Source organism: Schistocerca nitens, chromosome 5 (genome assembly GCF_023898315.1).
Source record: "Schistocerca nitens isolate TAMUIC-IGC-003100 chromosome 5, iqSchNite1.1, whole genome shotgun sequence".
In the NCBI taxonomy this organism is placed as follows: domain Eukaryota; kingdom Metazoa; phylum Arthropoda; class Insecta; order Orthoptera; family Acrididae; genus Schistocerca; species Schistocerca nitens.
The window spans coordinates 146,227,472-146,246,767 of NC_064618.1; the positions used below are offsets into that span (position 1 = coordinate 146,227,472).

Genomic DNA, 19,296 nt, shown 5'->3' on the forward strand with positions numbered 1-19,296 from the left:
TCTGCCATAGAGAGGAGACGTTTCTCTCAGCCTGACAACCCAAGACTCTAAACTCATGCTGTTGTCACGGCCATTTTTTTCCAAGTAGCATTTTAAAAACATGGCTACAACTGAACAGGCGCACCACTTGGGTTGTGTGTCAACAATGCACAGCTGCTGACTATGCAAAATAAATGAAGCTTTTTGCAATTCTGCTAAGGGTACCAAGGGTAGAGAATCAATTCCCTCAGTATGGCTCTGCACATATACTCTCTCTCTCTCTCTCTCTCTCTCTCTCTCTCTCTCTCTCTCTCTCTCTCTCTCTCACGCACACACACACACACACACACACACACACACACACACACACACACACACACACACACACCAAAAACACCTTTTTTTTGTGAACTAGGCTGTTACGGGACCTTTATGATTATCATCTAGTCGGCAAAGTCAAGATTCTTGGCTCATAGGTATAAGTATAACCCAGTTTGTGTTCATTATATCAGCACAACATCAGCAGGTTTGTACTGGGAAATGTAGGAAATGACATTAGTTGGGCTAGTGCAGTTTTCATCTTAAACCTCAATGATTTGTCATTTATTACTGTCCCTCATTTTGTTGTGTCTCTCTTCAAATGGATTAATAGTCTCTTCTTCTAGTAATTTCCCAGAGTGATGGTCGTTTTCTGTAAGCATTCTTACTCTAATCAAAAGTGTAAATGACGTTTTCTTGAAGTGTCTGTGTCTCATTGAAATGATAGCACATTGCACCATTTTGTATCATGTGGTTGGATTGTAAATAATAATCTTAGAGTCCTGTAATTGTTAAAATTTATTCAAATAATATGTCTGCTTGTGAGATGTCTGCTTGTGTCTGTATATGTGTGGATGGATATGTGTGTGTGTGCGAGTGTATACCAGTCCTTTTTTTCCCCCTAAGGTAAGTCTTTCCGCTCCCGGGATTGGAATGACTCCTTACCCTCTTCCCTAAAACCCACATCCTTTCGTCTTTCCTTTACCTTCCCTCTTTCCTGATGAGGCAACAGTTTGTTGCAAAAGCTTGAATTTTGTGTGTATGTTTGTGTGTCTATCGACTTGCCAGCGCTTTCGTTCGGTAAGTCACATCATCTTTGTATTTTTCCCACGTGGAATGTTTCCCTATATATATATATATATATATATATATATATATATATATATATATGCTTATAATAGAGGGAAACATTCCACGTAGGAAAAATGTATCTAATGTCTGATGAGGGAACAGTTTGTTGCTAAAGCTTGAATTTTGTGTGTATGTTTGTGTTTGTTTGTGTGTCTGTCGACCTGCCAGCACTTTCATTTGGTAAGATATATATATATATATATATATGTGTGTGTGTGTGTGTGTGTGTGTGTGTGTGTGTGTTGTTATTATGTATTTCTATGTCTAGTGTGCAATAACCACTGCCTGCAACATGGAAAGACACAACTGTCCTTTATTTCTACACCCTTTTGCTCCTGTCCCTTCCACTTGATACAGCCAACCACCCCTCCCCGTCTGCTCTTTCACTTACCACTTTAGTGTACGTAGCTTTAGCCAAGATGACTACTTACTTTAGTTGGGTCACAGCATTAGGAGAATGTAGCTCTGTGGGTGTGTAGGAGTCATAGTTTTGTACACTGCAAAAGAGTATCACTTCAGATATTGAGCTGTAGTGTATATATTAGTTTGACATGTGTTTGCGAAAATAAATGTACTTAGCTGGATAAAGCATATCAAATAAAAGCTTGATTAATTTAAATGGAAACATAGGCACTTCGTCTGAAAAGTAACATGTTACAGTGTACATTTTTGAGTACAAAAGAAGTTATCAACTCTAAAATAACTTGAATTTTACAGGAAAGAAATTTGAAGTGTGTATTCATTTTTGTGTTCAGTTACAGGCAAAGCTGAGGGAGGACAGTTAATTGCTCTGATGGGTGCAAGGTATGCAATTTGTTATCTAATTCTACTGAAATATTCTGATGTTGAATTACCACAAGAATGGTTTCAAATATTTCTTTTAAATTCTTAACAGTGGAGGTGGGAAAACAACATTACTTGCAGCAATAGGAAATCGCCTAAAAGGTAAGAAACTCTATGAAAAAATTCTGCTCACATTATCCATCAGTAGCAAACATAAAGTACAGTGAAGGGATAATAGTTTGGTGTTCATACACTGCAAGTTATTAGTTTCAGATAAAATTGAAGTTTCACAGACATTGTCCTAGTAAGATAGAGTGTTGGTCATCTGACACAGTGTTTGATGTCCATTGGTGACCTCAGACTCTTGACAGCATTGACATTTGAAAGATGCAAGTTCTCCATGACAGAGGTGGAGAATGGTTGAAATCCATGTCCCGCCATCCTGGTTATGTTCATATAAATCGTTTTATGCATATGCCACAGTAGTTCCTTCCTATTCAGTGTTCATTTCTTGTTTGTGCTCTGTCTTCAGTTACCTCAATGACTTAAGCATTAAAAACCTAATCTGTCACTACTAAGGCAATTTTGAAGACAGAACTACAGAAAATGGTATTTGGTTTCTCTTCACAAATAAAAAATATGTGTTTTTGCATTTTTGGAAATTCAACCACTAAGGAGTGAAATGTGGGTGACAAATTTTTTGAAAACAAATCATTATTACAGAACTACTCAAGTATTTTAAAGCTGCATCTATGAAAACTGATATTTGACTACTTGGTTAGTGTTTTTGGGAATTCAACTCCTAAGGGAGTGAAATAGATGATGCAATACTTTGATGTGCATGCACACAGTACAAGAAACAGTCACCTGCTGGACTTGCCTTCCACAAGACTTGCTGTAGTCCATAATAACTATAAGTACTTAAGCATAAAATTTTTCAATAAGTTACCACGCTCAGCTCGTACAGTACCACTAAATAAATATAAGAATACATTGCAGACCTGGCTAAAAAACAATGAATTCTATACAACTGAAGAATTCTTAGAAACTAATCATCAAAATATATGTTTTACCTAAGTTATGAAGAAAATGTTTTGATATTATGTAAGCTAGTTATTTATTGTGATTCTTTTCTTATGTGTGTATTTAATTACTGTATAAAACATTGTTTTACATAATGCTGAAGAAAGGGTCTTTAGTTCCTTTTCTCCCCTTTCTGTAACTATTTGAATATCGTACTGAAACTAAAACCCTCTGTAAACTTGGACGAAGCCAATTGTATGAAAAATACTGAAAGGCTAATAATGGTTCAAATGGCTCTGAGCACTATGGGACTTAACATCTATGGTCATCAGTCCCCTAGAACTTAGAACTACTTAAACCTAACTAACCTAAGGACAGCACACAACACCCAGCCATCACGAGGCAGAGAAAATCCCTGACCCCGCCGGGAATCGAACCCGGGAACCCGGGCGTGGGAAGCGAGAACGCTACCGCACGACCATGAGATGCGGGCTGAAAGGCTAATAAAAATATTCTATTCTAAAAAAATATTCTATTCTATGAAATTATTTTGTTATGAAAGAATTTACAAAGCTAACTCTATGAAAATTTGTTTTTTCTTTTCTGTTAGAAATAAGGAAAATACATGTTGCACTGTTTTTGGAAATTTATACACTAAGGGTGTGAAATGAGTGTTGAAAATTTTTAAGAAAAGATTTTGTTCTATTAAAAATTTTTAAAGCTAAATTTCTGATATCTGGTATTTCACTTCTCTGTTTGATATAAAGAAATATGTGTTAGGGGATGAAAGTCTCTGTGGAAACATCACCATAAAAATGAGAAGGCATCATTAACAAAAGCCTTGGACTCCAGCTATCAGAACTGCTCTTTGGTCAGAGGTACATTCAGAATAAACCTTACTTCAAGGGCCTTAACTAATCTAAAAAGTTTAGAAAGTGGTGAACAGCATAAAAATTTGCTTAAAGGAAAACAAAAAACTCTTTGCTTACCATACAGCCTACATCAGTGAAGTAGGGGGTGCTAAACCATTTAGTCAAATATATATACTTAGAGTGTGGACATCTTCTTCTTTCTTCCTTTACCTGAGAAACTTTTATACCTGAAGGAAGTGCTGCTTACCATCTGATGATGATGTTCTACTGTGGCTTGAATGTTGCAGGTCAGATCAGTGGGGAAGTTTATCTAAATGGTCATTTGGTTACCAGATCACTGATGATGAAAGTTTCTGGTTTTGTCCCACAAAATAATATTGCTTTTAACACACTAACTGTGAACGAGCATCTGTTATTCATGGTATGTAAAAGTACTTAATCTACCATTACAATAATATTTTTAAGTTTATTTATGAACCACAAGCAAAGCAACATGAGAAAAATATTTAAGAAACATTGTTAAATTCTTTTGATAAGGCACGTATGCGAATGGACAGCAAAATTAGTGCAAGTTCTCGAAAGACTTGGATAAACAGTCTTGTCAGTGAGTTAGGCCTTTCCACTTGTGCTGATACTGTACTCAGCAAGATATCTGGAGGAGAGCTCAAAAGACTGATGCTGGCTATTGAGGTAAGTTTTCAAGTGTTATGTGTTGTCCTGATTGGAACATTACAAATTGTGTGGATGGATCGTACTGTCTATTGATATAAATTATCAAATCTTGTAGATACTGAAATAATTCTGATACTTAAAAGTAATGAATAACTGATCTGCATGTAATGTACTGATAGATGTAAGATTAAAACATTAAAAAAAGGTGCAGCTTAATAATTACACTTTTGATTGTTCATGAAATCACTTTTTCATGTGGCGAGTGGAGTTAAGTCTTTTACTAAAACCAATAGTTACAGTGATGTTATAGGAGGGAATAATGGTATATCAATGGAACTGGTTAAAGTAGGGGGAAAATGATACAAATGGCACTTGCAAGATAACTTAAAGAATTTCTGTGGGCAATGTTATGAAAAGGAGGTATTTCTGCTCACCAGATAAGGGAGACGTTGAGTCACAGGCAGGCATAAAGACTGCTATGCATTCAAAAATTTCAGCCAAAATACCTTCTTCTAAAGTAGAAAACATGCACACATTCACAAAACACAATTGACATGCACATAACCACTGTCTCTGGACACTGAAGCCATACAGAAATCTTTTCAGTGTGCTGTCTGCAACTCACCATCTCTTCTAAACAGTGAGCAGCCATCTACAGACTTACCAGACTAATCTCCATAATTTATTAGATATGGACAAAAATCATTGCCAGCTATGTAGAAGAAAAGTATTGGATGTTAGTCAAAGAAAGAAATATGCTGGGTTTAGATGAAGATAGGTACAATGCATAAACTGCAAACTTTGAAGGTTCATAGAAACAGTCAAACTATTTTTCTTTTAACAAGTAATTACAAAACCTAACACTAACTGCTAGGGAGAAGAAATAACTGTTAAAATACATTTCCATCTGTAAACTTTCTTGCTGATCACATAGACAACAAATTGAAATAAAATCAGTACATTGATAAGATTATATAAAAAAATTGGTATACTTTGTATATAACAGTATATCTCATTGGGCTGATCAGAATCATCCAATATTCTCTTCATATAAAAAATCAACCAGACCTTGAAAAACTCAACTACTGCCTATGGCAGGGCATTGCAGACCTGCCGACATACTCCAATGAGGTATATTCTGTGTAACGTCCTGTTTTCACATTGAAAATAGTAACCTATCATCCACTCATGCATAAAATTTCTCTACACACCAGCTAGTGTTTTATACTTAACAGCATAATCAATAAAGAGTATCCAATTCATACCTCATGCAACATTGGCCACAAAATGAAGTTTACTTCATGTTTCTTTTTGGTGTTGGGTCTCTAGCTCCAACCCCACTGTTGTTTCTACTGTTTTAGTTTTAGGGAGGAAGTAATTAACTTATGTTTCATTCCTATAGCAATTAATTTTCACATTAGCTTCTGATCATTTCATAAACATACTGCTCATCTTCCATAAGCATTTGTCTGTATAATTTACTGTACTTTCCTTCAATAGGCCTTAGTGGTAAGCAATTTTACACATTTTTAATCACTGATCATTCAATATGACGTTGTGCATTTTCTTGGTATTTTCACTTGTGGTTGCAGTTGTGTCAAGCCCTTAATGAAGCTTTGAACAAATTTTGAGCGTATTTCTCTTGGCTGTAAGTAAACCAGAACAAAGTATTTTATGACAACCTATTAGTTTTTGATAGGGAGGATGCAGCAAGTTATCTTGGATGTAGACTCACTGACATACGTAGAAGTAACGTCAGGTGTGTCCCAGGGAAAAGTGTTGGGACCCTTGCTCTTCATGTTGTGTATTAATGACCTTGTGGGCAATATTAATAATATCAGACTTTTTTCCAATGATGGCTATCTATAATGAAGTACTGTCTGAAAGGAGCTGCATAAATATTCCAATCAGATATTGAAAAGATTTCAAAGTGACGCAAATATTGGCGACTTCCTTTAACTTTCAGAAATTTTAAATTGTACACTGTCTGCAATGGAAAAAAAATGTAGTATTCTGTGACTATAATACCAATGAGTCATGGTTGAAATTACCCAATTCATGCAAATATCTGTGTGTAACATTTTGTAAGGAGATGATCTGGAATGATAACATAGGCTCAGTCATGGGTAAACCAAGTGGCAGACTTCAGTTTATTGGTAGCATACTCAGGAAATGCAATCAGTCTAGAAAGGAGATTGCTTCGAAATCATTTGTGCAACCTGCTCTAGAACATTGCTTAATTGTGTACGGCCCATACCAAACAGGACATGTATGGAGAAGGATAGCAAGAATGACCACAGGTGTGTTTGACCCATGGGAGAGTGTACAAAGATTCTGAAGAAACTGAATGGGCAGACTCTTGAAGATAGATGCGAACTATCCTGAGAGAGACTACTTGCTTTCAAGAACCCACTCTAAATTATGACTCTAGGAATGTACTGCAACCCCCTGCATATTGCACACACAGGGATTGTGAGGACAAGACTGGATTATTTACAGCACACAGAGGCATTTAATCAATCACTATTCCAATGCTTCATACATGAACTGAATGGGAAAACACTTAATAACTGGTAAAATGGGATATACCCTCTGCCATGCACTTCACAATGGTTTGCAGAATGTAGATGTGTATGTTTATTTTATTTATTTATTTATTTTGTTTATTTCTTACTCCATTGATCCAACTGTGATCAACTCACAAGGATATAGAGTGTGTAAATGCAAATATTCCAGAGTGCCTCTGCCATGCACTTCACAATGGTTTGCAGAATATAGAGGTGTATGTAAATGCAAATATTCCAGTGTGGGCTTAACAAACAGATGGAAAGACTGACCAGAGAGAGAGAGATCAACTTGTGAGAACAATCAAGATACGCCTTGAGTGAAATCTGGTCCAAATGAAAGGCAATGTTGAAGTCTCAGAGAAAATTATATTTACAGTTTGAGCTCTCTAAGGTGACCCTATGAGTCCAGTGCTGTTTAACATCTATAAAGCAGATGAGACAAACATAATAAAGGGATTCTGTATGCAGAGGATATGGTGATAGGATCAACAGTAAGAGAGGAGGCACAGAAGACGCTACAAGAACTAGACACTTGGTCAAATGAAAATGATCTAAAAGTAAACAAGGGAAGGACAGTTCAAATGACATTCAGGAAAGGTGGGAAAATGTTACCAAAGCTAATATAGTCCTATACAATGAACCAATACAAATAAGAGTGTGATATAAGTACTTATGAATTGTGTTATGAATAACAGGAACATCTTTCAGCATGCATATTCAGGAAAGAGCATCAGCAGTCATAAAGCATCAAACAATATTCAGATCACAACCAGTCTGTCTTCTATTGATAAAAAGAAGGAGACAGACCTAGAGTTCCACAACATGCCAGCCATGCTGGATGACATCTGGACCAAAGAATGTAGGAAACAGAGGCAATTAATAAGACTCACAATGCATGCATTTCATCATAATATGTCTATCAACAATAAATTCAACAGACTGACCTATGTGTGTAAATCTGGCTATATGGGTAAGAGCATAAAATATTCCACATCATAATGTGTATGAAGAGAATGAAAACCATAATTGGTTACAGCAGGGACTAAAAGAAACTTGTTAAAACTTGTACATTAATGCTCAATCTGGCACACATTTCTCACTAACAAATTGTTCCAGTTTATCCATAAAAACAAAACACACAAACTGGGACTGCTAAAAAAAGCTCTGTAAGCAAACCAAATTGACACTAGTTAGGCAAAACTTAACAATGTGGAGAAAAAGTATTCACTGATCTCAGTGCTGAGTCATTTTCTCCTTGTCCTTATATAGAGGTTGTTACAAAAAGGTACGGCCAAACTTTCAGGAAACATTCCTCACACACAAAGAAAGAAAATATGTTATGTGGACATGTGTCCAGAAACACTTACTTTCCATGTTAGAGCTCATTTTATTACTTCTCCTCAAATCACATTAATCATGGAATGGAAACACACAGCAACAGTACGTACCAGCATGACTTCAAACACTTTGTTATAGGAAATGTTCAAAATGTCCTCCGTTAGCGAGGATAGATGCATCCACCCTCTGTCGCATGTAATCCCTGATGCACTGATGCAGCCCTGGAGAATGGCGTATTGTATCACAGCCATCCACAATACGAGCATGAAGAGTCTCTACATTTGGTACCGGGGTTGTGTAGACAAGAGCTTTCAAATGCCCCCATAAATGAAAGTCAAGAGGGTTGAGGTCAGGAGAGCATGGAGGCCATGAATTGGTCCGCCTCTACCAATCCATCGGTCACCGAATCTGTTGTTGAGAAGCGTACGAACAATTTGACTGAAATGTGCAGGAGTTCCATCATGCATGAACCACATGTTATGTCGTACTTGTAAAGGCACATGTTCTAGCAGCACAGGTAGAGTATCGCGTATGAAATCATGATAACATGCTCCATTGAGCATAGGTGGAAGAACATGGGGCCCAATCAAGACATCACCAACAATGCCTGCCCAAATGTTCACAGAAAATCAGTGTTGTTGATGTGATTGCACAATTGCGTGTGGATTCTCGTCAGCCCACACATGTTGGTTGTGAAAATTTACAATTTGATCATGTTGGAATGAAGCCTCATCCGTAAAGAGAACATTTGCAATAAAATGAGGATTGACACATTGTTGGATGAACCATTCGCAGAATTGTACCCATGGAGGCCAATCAGCTGCTGATAGTGCCTGTGAGCGCTGTTCATGGTATGGAAACAACTGGTTCTCCCATAGCACTCTCCATACAGTGAAGTGGTCAACGTTACCTTGTACAGCAGCAACTACTCTGACGCTGACATTAGGGTTATCGTCAACTGCATGAAGAATTGCCTCATCCATTGCAGGTGTCCTCGTCGTTCTAGGTCTTCCCCAGTCGCAAGTCATAGGCTGGAATGTTCCGTGCTCCCTAAGACGCCAATCAATTGCTTCGAACGTCTTCCTGTCGGGACACCTTCGTTCTGGAAACCTGTCTCAATACAAACGTACCGTGCCATGGTTATTGCCCCATGATAATCCATACATCAAATGGGCATCTGCCAACTCCGCATTTGTAAACATTGCACTGACTGCAAAACCACGTTCGTGATGAACACTAATCTGTTGATGCTACGTACTGATGTGCTTGATGTTAGTACTGCAGAGCAATGAGTCGCATGTCAACACAAGCACCGAAGTCAACATTACCTTCCTTCAATTGGGTCAGCTGGTGGTGAATCAAGGAAGTACAGTACATACTGACGAAACTAAAATGAGCTCTAACATGGAAATTAAGCGTTTCCGGACACATGTCCACATAACATCTTTTCTTTATTTGTGTGTGAGGAATGTTTCCTGAAAGTTTGGCCATACCTTTTTGTAACACCCTGTATATCTCAGTATATACTATTTTTCTTGTTATCAATATGTAGGATGAAAGAAAAGCAAATATTTATTTGTGGTTATATTGTTGCCCGTATTGGTGCTTCTTCTGTAACCTATTCATTTCTACAGTTTTACCCTTTTTGAGGTGTTACAAATTTGATAACTGTTTAAATTATTTTGCTATTTAAAATGATAATGGTCATTCACTAACAATGTGAAATTATTTTTTTAAACTTAAATTGGCATTTTTTCAAGTTGTTAACAGATCCACCTATACTTCTTTGTGATGAACCTACCACTGGACTTGACAGCTACAATGCTCAAATAATGATACAGAAGCTTAAATCTCTTGCAGCAAGAGGCAAGATAGTGATCTGTTCTGTCCATCAGCCTTCTTCAGAAGTATTCAGATTCTTTGATCACTTAATACTCCTGGCAGAAGGGAGAGTTGCATTTCAAGGAACTCTTTCTGAAGCAGCTGAATTTTTTAAAAGGTTGGTTTTATCAAGTTTCCTGCAGTGTAGTTGGAATAATATGTTTACTGGAGCAAAAGAAAAATCCATCACATTCAAGAAAAATCCACAAAGGAAAATCCAAGATGGAATGTAACAATATTACGAAAAGGATAGTTTCTCCTCATCCTACAGTGGAGATGTTGAATCGCAGATAGGCACAACAAAAAGACTGTCAGAAGTGAGCTTTTCGCCATTGAGGCCTTTATTGGAAACAGACAACACACACACACACACACACACACACACACACACACACACGTGACTGCAGTCTGGTTGCTGAGACCTCAGCAACCATAGATTGCAGTCATATGTGAGTATTTGTGTGAGTGTGTTTGTGTGTGTATGTTGTCTATTTAAGACAAAAGGCTTGTTGGCTGAAAGCTCACTTTCTGAAAGTCTTTTTGTTATGCCTATCTGCAACTCAGCATCTCCCCTGTATGATGAGTAGTGACTACCATTTTCAAGAAAAATCAGGCATTAAGAAAGGAAAAAAGTAAATTTATTATATATGGTACACAAAAATGACTGACGCTAACATATGTGCTCCAAAGTACAGTTGAAGTAAAATGTTTATGGGAGAAAAATATAATAAGTTCTAGAAAAATTAGGAAAAAAAGAGAATTTATTATACATGGTACACAAAAACGGATGTTGCTAACATACTGAATAAGGAGATTGGTTGAACAGAAATACATGATGTAAACTATTCTAAAAAAACTGAATACAAGTTACTCTAGTGCACTGAAAAGAATTAGTTCATCAGGGAAGTGAGCAAAATGTATCATAGTCTACAAAGCAAGAAATAAACAAGAAAAATACACTATTGTGGAGCTGACAGGTTTGAAAAACAACACAGTTGTATCAACATAAGAGTATATTCATTAAACTTGCTGGACATATTGTTGGGTCAAACTGAGCACTCTTCATTAATGTCCGGCACCAAACATGTTTTTAACATGTTAAAAAGTATTTGTCCTCCCATTCCATCAAAATTTCTTCTTGATTGTTACCTGCTGCCTTTCACTATGTTATGCCCATTTTTTAAAATCTAGACCTCTGATTTTAGTGTGTCCTAACCATATCCCTCTGCTACCAGCTACTTCTTAGTTTCCACATTTTCAGATCTCATCTATTTCTAGAAATTTTTTGTTACTTTCCTTCTTATTGTGTTCAACTATTTCTTTCTTTACCTGTGGCTGAGGATGAATTTCGCTACAAATTCATGAATGGCTTTATGCCTAGGACTATTTCCTCTCTTTTGTCTGACAAAGGAAGCTCTCTCTGGTTCTGAAAAATTATACTTGTGCGGCTGTTTGTCCTTTTGTTTACTGTCACCATTAAATAGAATTTTCTTTTTGGCTGATTTTACTGCCCAGTCCAGACAATTGCAGAGGGTGGATATGCTCCAATGTAAGCCTACCAGGGAAATAGTAGGCAGTTTGGGAAAGAATGCCAGTGTGCACTTGGTATGTTTGCTGGGAGTCTCACATGAGATATGAATCAGGCTCCACCAGTGGCTGTGGAGCAGGCTCCGCTGGTGGCTGTAGAGCACCGTGGGTACAATTGGCAGCAAATTGTGTCTGATTTTGGCATGAATGATGCTTTCCACTTGGGTTCTAGGGCCGTCTTTGGTTCCTTTTGGTGGATGTCTGAACTGTTGTAGGCAGCCACCATCACACACAGAACGCAGGCTAAGTTCACTACTTGTAACATCATACTCAGGGCTAATTGAAGGTGTCTGACTTACAGCAGAGTGGAAGGTCTAAACCAAAGAATCAGATGATTCTGCTATGGTATTGTTTGCAAATTTCTTGACCTCCACTATTGGGTGAAGAGTTTTAGGGTCCCTCTTAATAGAACTGTATGTAGGAAGCAATTAATAGGGTGACAGAGTACATATGATGTGAACACGGCGGTTCCCAGGTTCATCCACTTGGGATCAGTGATGAATTGGCTGCTGAAACTGAAGACAGATCAGTGACATTATTCAAAGTGAAATTCATACTCACAGATCAGAAATAGAAAGGTTTAATATGATGATAGTAAACAGCTGGAGCATCCTTGGGAAGGTCTAGAATTAATATCATTTATTAAAATAGTAATAATGCCCAGATAATGTTAGAAACAGAAAGTTGGTTGAGACTGGAAGTGAACAGCAATGAAATCATAATTCACATTGGAATGTTTATGGTAAGGATAGGTTAGACATCAATGGTGGCAGTGTATTTACTGCAGTAGTGAATTTGGTAATATCTGGTGAGGCTATTATTGATTATAAATGTGAATTAAGCATTAAAAATGGGTCAAAAATGGTAACCAGATGCTGTCATACATCATCTGTATCAGATGATGTAGTGCTAGACCACTTCACAGAGTACTTGCTGAATTTTGTGAGTAGGTTTCCTAATTATTCTACTGTCATTGGGGGGGGGGGGGGGTACTTCAAGTTTCCAAGTATAGAGTGGGAAAGATATGCGATCAAAACTTGTGCCAGAGACAGGGATTCATGTGACATTGTTCTGAATTTTTTTCCACAAATTACTTCAAGCAGATAACCAGCTCATGAAGGTAATGTCTTAGACCTTCTAGTGATAAACAGACCTGAAATTTTCAAATCAGCTAACACAGAGGAGGCATCAGTAATCATAAGTCACTGGTAGAATCAGTGACTGCAGGTGTTACAAGGACTGTTAAGAAAGGTAGGAATATGGTTTTGCTTTACAAGAGTGACGGGATACAAATTGCTGAGTATCTTAGTAGTCAGAATAAAATATTTGGTGCTGAGGATGAAGATATAGAACACAACTGGAGAGAATTAGAAATTATTGTTCACTATGTCTCAGACAAGGACATTCTGTGCAAGGTGTTAAAGGGAAGGGAAAGGCACACCAGGGTTTTATAGCCATTAGAAAACTTCTCCATAACCAAAGAGAGCTTCATCACAAATTTAAGAGACTTCAAAACATAAATGTCAAACAAAAGCTGGAAGAAGTGACAATGAGATAAGTGATCAATAATTTGAAAAGTGCAAATTTGCCAACAAAGAGGTTTTGGTCTCATGTAAAATCAGCAATTGGTTTGAAATCTTCTATTCAGCACACAGTGTCCATACCAGCACCAAAACAGAATACAGAATTCAATCTTCCAAAATTGTTTCACCATGAAAAATCATAATAGAAACCCTCCCTTTAATCATCAAATGAATGCTGAAATGGCAGATATTGAGATAACTGATCACAGAATACAAAAGCAACTACAGCTGGTTTCATTTGATTTTATCAGGGAAGCAAAAACAACATTGGTCAAGCCTGCTGCTGCTTGCACCGAAACAGAGCTTATTATGCAGTATCGTTCCTTGTGTCTCTAGTAAAGCCACCCAATGCCCTTGAACAGTGCAAGGAGATGTTTTACCAGTGCTTTGCTAGACAGAATTTCTTCAAGTCTGTTGATCCAAATATTCTGTGTCTTTTAATCTCCAATGCCTTGCATTTAAAGATCAAATGTGATGAAGTTTCCTTGCCCACACCACATATCCTACATTTGGGGTCTTCTATTATCCCCAATATATGTAGGTGTTTTTTGAAATTCCCATGGCCCGTCAATAGTCCAACCATGAGTTTCATTTCTCTCCTGTTCAAGCCCGGGATTGAGAGACTTCTCTTAGAACATGGCTTCGACATCAATACATTGCCAAGTTTTTGCCTTTGGACCTTAGTCCAATATTCTATGTGCCGTCCCCTTGTCCAGTTTCATAGTTCTATTTTTATCATCACTTTGGTGGTTGTCAGGATAGGATTCAGTCCAATAAATGGTGTCATTGCCCCTATCCTGGCCAACCCATTGGCTTGGTCATTACCACTAATTCCTGAGTGACCAGGGACCCACAATAGGTTTACCCTATTGCATTACCCTAGCTCTACAAGGATTTTGTGGTATTCTGCCATGATCTTTGACCTTGTTTCAGAGGCTGCCAGTGCTTTCAGAGCTGCTTGGCTGTCTGAATAAATGAAAATGCAATGACCTCTATAGCACCTCCGCAAATTCTCGCACACCTTGATAACAGATATTTCTGCTTGAATCACTGTGGCCATCTTCCCTAGAGAGATTGCACTCTCTGGCCTTGGCTCCACTCTGTACACCCCAGCCCCAACACCTCGATCTGTGTTTGAACCATCAGTGACCCAGACTATGTCCCCAGTATGATGTCGAAATAAGTTCTCCCAGAGCTCTCTACTTCCAATTACTACATTGAAAGGCTTATTGAAGCAACTGGGAGTTATTACATAGTTGGCTGGGATTTCCCCAACCATACCTATGTCTACCTCACTCAGTATTTTAGTGTGAGATCCTGGATACCTCAGTGAGTTCCAGTTTTTGCCAGTCTTTAACCTCTGTGCTCCAGCTGCTGCCTCCATCTTTACCCACAGGTGTAATGGGGGCATGTCCAGCATGGTTCCCATCCCACCAGTGGGTGTGTTGCTAATTCCACCTGTAATGGCTAAGCAGGTCAATCTCTGCATGTTAGCAAGCTACATAGCAGCTGCCTGCTGCTCAACGTTTTTTTTCACCACACTGTAGCTCGATAAGTGATTACAGGTCTTACTACTATGGTGTGTATCCAGTACATCCTCTTGGAGCTTAAGCCCCAGTTTTTACCACAAGCTCTCCTGGTACTCATTAGAGTACCTTTTGCCTTGGAACCTGTGCTCCTTACATGAGGGGTCCACGATAGTTTCTCATCCAAGGCTCCCCCTAGATATTTCACTATCCCCTTCACCAGTAGAGTTTCATTGAGAAGCTCAAGATTCCAATATGTGTGTTGGATCTGCTTCCTCGTAAATGGTACTACAACAGCCTTCTTAGGAATGACCCTTAGATTCTGTTTCCTGCACCAATTTTGCACAATGTTCAATGCTCTTTGTGCCATAGCTATGACTGTACTTGAAAATTTGCGAAGTATTACTACAACAAGTTTGTTTGCATATCTCTGGAAAAAGTACTGTCTAGAGTTTAATTCTACAATGAGTGCATTCACTACAAGGTTCCGTACTAGAGGAGACAGGGCCCCTCCTTGTGGACAGCCTCTGGTGGTGTAGATTATCATTTTTCCTAGCATCATGGTGGCTTCTACCTTTCTACCACTAAGCATGGCTCTAATCCTCCTGCAAATTGTGGTCTCCAAGCCAAGCACCTCTGCTGCCTTAATCATGGATTTGAAGGTCATGTTGCTAAAAGCTCCTTCAAAGTCCATGAAGATGCAAAGGGCTATTTCCTGAAAGTGTAGTGCTTTCTCCACCTCCCCACCAAGTTGGTGGAGTGCTGTTTCACACCATTTTCCTGGTTAGTATGCATGTTGGTTTATGCACAGAGGGACCCTAGTTAACCTCCTTTCCCTAACACACACATTGAGCAGTTTTTCTCAATTCTCCATGGATTTGGAATGAAGACAAACTCCATTGCACCTCAGACATTAGGAAGGATTCCTGATGCTAGGATAATCCTAAATAATCTGCATAGGAATCATATTAAATTCACTCCTGATTGTTGCTGGAGCACTGGAAAAATTCCAGTTGGGCCATTTGACTTGAATGGTTGGAATGTTCCCACCACCCACTGGATTTTACCATGGTCAACACATTCTCTGGCAGATTCACAGTTCTCTCTTGAAATACCTGAAAACCGATACCTCACAGGGATCTCATCCTGGTCTATGTTGTCTGTCAGTGTACATTGAGGAAAATGAGTCTTGAGGAGTAGTGCTACCCTTGTATACTCCCCATCCTCTTTCCTTAAAGTTTCTCCTGGATTAGTTGGTATCATAGTGAGAATTTTGTGAAATCTGGCCTGAACAGCCATACCCTCTACCTCCTCACAGAATACATTCCAGGACGCCTGCTTTGCTTGATTGGTTGCAAGATTGTATTTGACAAGAGCCTCCCAATATTCTGCCCATTGCCCTTTCCTTCTTGCAAGGTTAAACAGTCTTCATACTTGTTTCCTCTGTGACTCCAGGCTGTTGTTCCACCAAGATACATTCCTCTTTGTGCACTTCTTGGAGCTGCTGGTTAGTAGTGAAAAGGCTTCTGGACTAGACAATATTCCTTTAGGATTCTACAAAGATTATCTGAAACAACTTACTTCCCTTCTAGCACCAGTTTATCATGAGTCTCCGGAGCAGTTAAGGATATCTAGCAAGTGGAAAAAAGCATAGGTCATTCCTATTTTCAAGAAGAATTGCAGGACAGACACTCATAATTGTAGGCCTTTATCACTGACATCAGTCTACTATCGAATTCTGAAACATGTTTTATGTTAATATATTATGAAGCTTTTGCAGAAAAAAACCTCCTCTATTAAAGTCAACATGGATTCCACAAACACAAAGATCTCACAAAATTCAGCTTGCTCTATTTCTCATGATATGCACAGCAGTACAGCTGTGTAGATATCGGCACTCAGGTTGATGCCATGTTCTTGACTTCAGGAAGGCATTTGGTAAAAAAGTATGAGCTTACTGATTATTGGACCAGATTTTTAACTGGATTTAAAAGTTATTTGCTGATAAAACTAAACACATCATACTTAACAGAACAGAACTGACAGATGTAAAGGTAATTTCAGGAATATCCCAAGGAAGTGTGGATGGACTATTTCTGTTTACAACGTATGTAAATGATCTGGTGGATAATGACCATAAGGCTGTTTGCAGATGATGCAGTTATCTATAAGAAGGTTGCAATGCCAGAAGACTGTATTGGTTTGTAGGAGGACCTGGACCTGCAGTGCATTGATGAATGGTGCAGGGATTGGCAGTTGACCCTGAACATAAATAAATGTAACACATTGTGCATATGTAGGAGGAGAAATCCACTGCTGTACAACTGTACTATTGACAACAAATTGCTGAACACAGTATCTACTGTAAAGTACCTATCAGTAACCTTCCAAAGTGACCTTAAATGAACTGACCACATAAAACAAACAGCAGGAAAAGCAGATGCTAGTCTGAGATTCATAGGGAGGTTCTTAAGGAAATGTAACTCATCCATTATAGAAGTGACTTACAAAACATTTGTCTGACTGATTGTTGATACTGCTCATCTGTCTGATACCCATGCCAAATAGGGTTAATAGAAGTGATGCAGAAGATCCAACAAAGTGCAGCACATTTCATCAAAGGGTCATTTAGTCAGAATGAGAGCATTACAGAGATTCTTAACAAAGTCCAGTGGCAGATGTTGCTAAGAGGCATTGTGCATAATGAAAAGGTTGACTATCAAAATTCCAAAAGAGAATGTTCCATGAAAAGTTGGACAACATATTACTCATCCTTCATACAGCTCACAAAATGATCACAGCATGAAAATTTGTGTCATTAGTGCTAATACAGAGGTTTACTGACAATCATTCTTTCCACACACCACTCACAAATGGGACAGGGCAGGGATGATCAGTTACTGGTTCTGGAAGAACCCTTCATGAGATACCATCAGATAGGTTGCGAAGTATTGATGTAGATGTTCAGAAACTTTCCTTTGAAATGGAAAGGCTGCAAGGTTTGAAGGGATATTTGAGGAACTACACAAATACCCAAATACTGTGGATCTGCCACTAAATGCTGGATTGCTTCTTTTTATAGCTGCATGTTGGAATGGGAACAGACTATAGTCAATCTTCAGGAAAACTGAAATTACTGTAACGCTCAAAGCAGGGAAGAAACCCAGACCTTCCACAAAGCTACAAACCAATGGCACTGATCTCCATCACATTCACATTGTTTGAACTACAGTATTGATTTTGTACAGAACAAGACTGGCAATTGATGCACTAACTCTAGTGCAACAAGTTAGATTCCACCCCAATTATAACTAAAATGATCGTGTCCTGTCCTTAATTCCTTATTTAGAAACTGATTTAAGAAGAAAGAAAAAATATGTTTTCTTTATAGACTACCCTATATCATATGACAACATCTGTAGTGAGGGATTGTAGTGAAGTGCCCTTCCATATATAAAGATCATCTCAGCAGTGTTAAGTGTATAGCAGGGAGTCCTTAGCACAACCACATGCTAGGGTTTCTTCCTGTTCCAGTTGTATATATAGTGCAAAGAGAAGGACTTCTTAAAAGCCATATGTTTGCTGTACTTAGTCTAATCTTGTCCTCTCAGTCCCTGTGGGAGTGATATGCAAGAATCTGAAGAATATTCTTGCACTTATCACTTAAAGTTGGTTCTTGAAACACTGTAAGTAGATTCTCTTGGGGTAGTTTGCATCTGCACTAAGCATCTGTCATATCAGTTTTTTTAGGCATCTCTGTGATGCTCTCCCATTGATCAAACAAACCTATCACCAGTCATGCTGCTTTCTTTGTGTACATTGAACATCCATCTGTTAGTCCTATTTGGTATGCTTCCCACACATTTGAGCAATATTTTAAGATGTAATGCAGTCTTATGGAAAAAATGAAGTCAGTCTATAGACTGAATGTTTTCCAGTATCTTGCCAGTGAACCAAAGTTTGCTAACTGCCTTACCTACAATTGCAATTATGTGATCATTCCATCTCATAACCTATGAATTGTCACATCCAGGTATTTGTGTGACTTGACTGATTTCAACTGTGACTCACTGATGCTATAGTCAAAGGCTACTAATTTTCTGTGTTTTGTGAAGCATACAATTTTACATTCCTGAAAATTTAAAACAAAATTGTCAGGCTTTTCACCACATTTTAATCTTATTAAGATCTGACTGGATATCTGTACAGCATTTTTGGGATATTATTTCATCATAGTTAATTGTATCATCCACAAAAAGTCTTGAGTTTACTATTATTGTCTGCACATTATTAACATACAACATAAACAACAAAG

At 38.2% G+C, this 19,296-nt stretch overlaps 1 protein-coding gene across 1 annotated transcript in view; it reads left to right on the forward strand.

Moving 5' to 3' along the window:
- Positions 1-19,296, forward strand: part of LOC126259259 (protein scarlet-like) — a 128,512-nt gene that overhangs the window by 26,827 nt on the left and 82,389 nt on the right. The window contains exons 3-7 of the mRNA XM_049955894.1: positions 1,905-1,953; positions 2,045-2,094; positions 4,115-4,248; positions 4,365-4,517; positions 10,165-10,403. Of these exons, the coding sequence (XP_049811851.1) occupies positions 1,905-1,953; positions 2,045-2,094; positions 4,115-4,248; positions 4,365-4,517; positions 10,165-10,403 (625 nt within the window). The remainder of the gene's footprint in view (positions 1-1,904; positions 1,954-2,044; positions 2,095-4,114; positions 4,249-4,364; positions 4,518-10,164; positions 10,404-19,296) is intronic.